At 48.1% G+C, this 3,103-nt stretch overlaps 1 protein-coding gene across 1 annotated transcript; it reads right to left on the minus strand.

Moving 5' to 3' along the window:
- Window positions 1–1,729: 1,729 nt before the first annotated feature.
- On the minus strand, window positions 1,730–2,890 carry LOC306650546 (Krueppel-like factor 17; the record flags this gene model as incomplete). Its single annotated transcript, XM_079122583.1, has 1 exon — window positions 1,730–2,890. The coding sequence occupies one exon, from the start codon at window positions 2,888–2,890 to the stop codon at window positions 1,730–1,732; it is 1,161 nt and encodes a 386-aa protein (XP_078978709.1).
- Between the last annotated feature and the right edge of the window lie 213 nt (window positions 2,891–3,103).

Consider the following 3,103-nt stretch of genomic DNA (forward strand, 5'->3'; position numbering starts at 1 on the left):
AGGCGTCACTTGATTGAAACCGCAAGAGGTGTTTATTCCAGCGCGCTGGGACCTGACTTGTGACTCACGCAGGAGTCCAAGGGTTGAGTCCCTAGCAGAAAATCTTACAAGTTTATAAAGGCAGAAAACCACACATCGGGAGGGGTCGCACATGAAAGGGAGAAAAAGGAAAAAAAAAGAAAAATGGGGGAACAAAGCTGCCAGGAAATTCCAAAGGAGGTCTGTGTTGTCTGATAACATACAACATGTTTTACAATGTTTTACAACAGGGCGTAGATTCTGGTCAATAGTTTCTGGTAATCCTACTGTTTGAGCACTATCTAGTTATCTGGCTCAATTTACTCTTTTACTCTCTGGGGCTATTTCCTGGAACAGCTTTAGGGGCTTTGCTCCCATCACTGGGAGGGTGACCTCAGGGAGTTAAGATAACTGGGAGGGTGACGTTAGGGAGTTAAGACAATGGGCGGGAGACCTTAGGGAGTTGAGATAAAACAGCTTAAAAAAATGTTCATTCTTTTTTTTTTTTTTTTAAATACTGATGCTTTATTTTGGAGGTACAAACCCTAGACATTAGGAGTGAGAAAATGGAAGTGAGGCAGGGATAAATGGGAGGTAAGGCAGTGATTACTTCCAAGCTGGGCACTGCTTCATGACAAGCCCTGAAGAGGCGCAGCATGCTTGTGCACTGGCTACTCAGGAATCTCCCTAGAGGCTACACTGTCTGGGAGAAACAATGTCTTATAGTAACTCATAGAAGGGAGAGAAGATAGAATTCATCTGCATGGCTTTCTCCTGTCTGCCATTTCCCATTAGTCAAAATTTTCCCTTGTGAGCATTAATTGCCTCACACTTCAAGGTTCCTGTGGCTAAATGGGATGCCAGACCCCATGTCCTATGGTGGGACATTTCATGAGTCTGGCAGGAAGAGACAAACTCTGAGCATGTGGATGGTAAGTGACAAACAGAACCTGATGCAGCTGGGTGTGGCGGCACATGCCTGTAATCCCAGAAGCTTGGGAGGCTAAGGAAGGAGGATCTCAAGTTCAAATATAGCCTCAGCAACTTAGCAAGGCCCTAAGTAACTTAGTGAGACCCTGTCTCAAATTTTAAAACATGAACAAAAAACGGCTGGGGATGTGGCTCAGTTGGTTATGCATCCTGGGGGTCAATCCCTGGTACAAAAACACCACCAAAAAACAAGCAAAGAACCTGAGAATCTGATGCAATACATATGACATGTCCAATACAGGCCAGTACTGTCTTTCAGTTTTCCAAAAGGGGAAATAAGGTATAGTGATCACAGATCCTTCCTAAGGATCCTTTCACATGGCTAGTTAGTGGAAAGTTCATGATTTGAACATAGTCTGGCTCTGGAAACTGTGGAAGACCAAACCTTGGATTTTTATATAGCAGCAAAGGAGAGTGACTAAAAGGTTTCCAGCCCTGGAGTGACATGATAAAGAGCCTTTAAATAAAGCTCTCAGTCTCCACTGTGCTCATCTTTCTGTCTGGGAAAACTTCAAAAGTAGGTGTCCCCAGAGAGGTGAGGGCATTCTAGACAACCTTTGAGCGTTTTGAGGAAACTCTGATGGCGTCCAGAACTTCATCTGGGCTTTGACACTGCCTCTTAACTTTTGGCTTCATCTGGGCCTGCTCCTACCGAGAGATGAGCTGGTTGGAGGCAGGCAGCATCCGGGTAGAAAAGCAAACATGAGAGGAGGAGATGAACCTAAAGACCAGGATCAAGAGGACCATCTGTCTGTCCACTGCTGGCCTGTGGGTCTGGAGATTCTGGCAGCCGCTGATGAATCCTTTGGTGTTGCCTGAGATGGTCAGACCTCATGAACTGTCGGCCACACTGATCACATCCACATGGTCGATACCTGGTGTGTATCCGCATATGTCGTCCAAGCTCATCAGAACGAAAATAAGACCACGTGCAGCCTTCCCAGGTGCATCGATAGGGCTTCTCACCTGTGTGTTTGCGCTGGTGACTCACGAGGTGAGAGCGCTTGGTATAAGCTTTTCCACAGTTCTTATGCTGACAGCAATAAGGCCTTGAAAGTGGGGACTCCCTCCTGGGTGCCCCTTGCTGGACACTAGAGTTCTCTGCTCTCCTTGGAGCCTGGGTTGGCTGCTCAAGTAGGAAGCTGTCTTCCTGGCCATCTGACTGGTTCACAAGAGAGTCATGGGATTCTAAAGTCGGCAAAGACTGGGACTTGTCTGAGGGCATGCCAAGGTCATAGGGATCTCTAGGTAGCAACCTATGAACGATGGAGGGGAGCACAGCCTGGGTCTCAGTGGAGGGCATGTTTGGGGCCCATAACATTTTAGGAGTTAAAGAGGCTCTGATAGAAGGTACTAATTGAGGATCAGAATAAGGCATTGTTGGGGCACTGGTATGGGACACCGAGATGTCACTTGAAGCTGAGACTGGCAGCCTATTGGGGGGTATCCTTAGATTCTCACTGAAGGTCCTGGCCATTCCTGGAATACTGGGCTCTCCTAAGGGCATCACCATCTGGGGTTCCTTGCACATCATTGTCCCTGGCTGGGAGAGAGACACTCCCTGAGAGTAAGTCTTCTGGGAAAGAATGAAAGTGGCTTGGGGGCAACAGTTCACACAATGCTCAGGTAGTGTCATGCCGAACTGTGGCCCCACTTCACCCATATTCTGCCCAGGTGCCTCAGCAGACACCATAAAGGTCCTCAACATCTCTGTGCCCTGAGGAAAGTGTTGAGTGTCTGGTAGGCCATGGTTCCAAGAGGTGTGTGCTCCACTACTTCTGGAAGGCAGAGACATATCCAAGATGGACGTTGCTTTCTCGTTATCAGGGACCGGCTGGTGCGCAGTCTGCCACTGGCTCAGCTCCTCAGCCTCCTGCTCCATCTCAACCCGGGACCAGCTGCACCCTGGACTATGAGGGATCCAGACTCACTTCAGGCCAGGGCCGAGGCCAGACACAGTGGCAGGCTGGTGTCCCAGCACCCACACGCCACCTGTTCATTCTTTAGAACAGCTTACAGCTTAAAAAATGTTCACTCTTTAAAACAGCTTAAAAAAATGTTCATTCTTTCAGTGTTGGCTCAAATTTACAGGAAA

The sequence above is a fragment of the Sciurus vulgaris genome (assembly GCF_902686455.1).
Source record: "Sciurus vulgaris genome assembly, chromosome: 2".
Taxonomy (NCBI): Eukaryota; Metazoa; Chordata; class Mammalia; order Rodentia; family Sciuridae; genus Sciurus; species Sciurus vulgaris.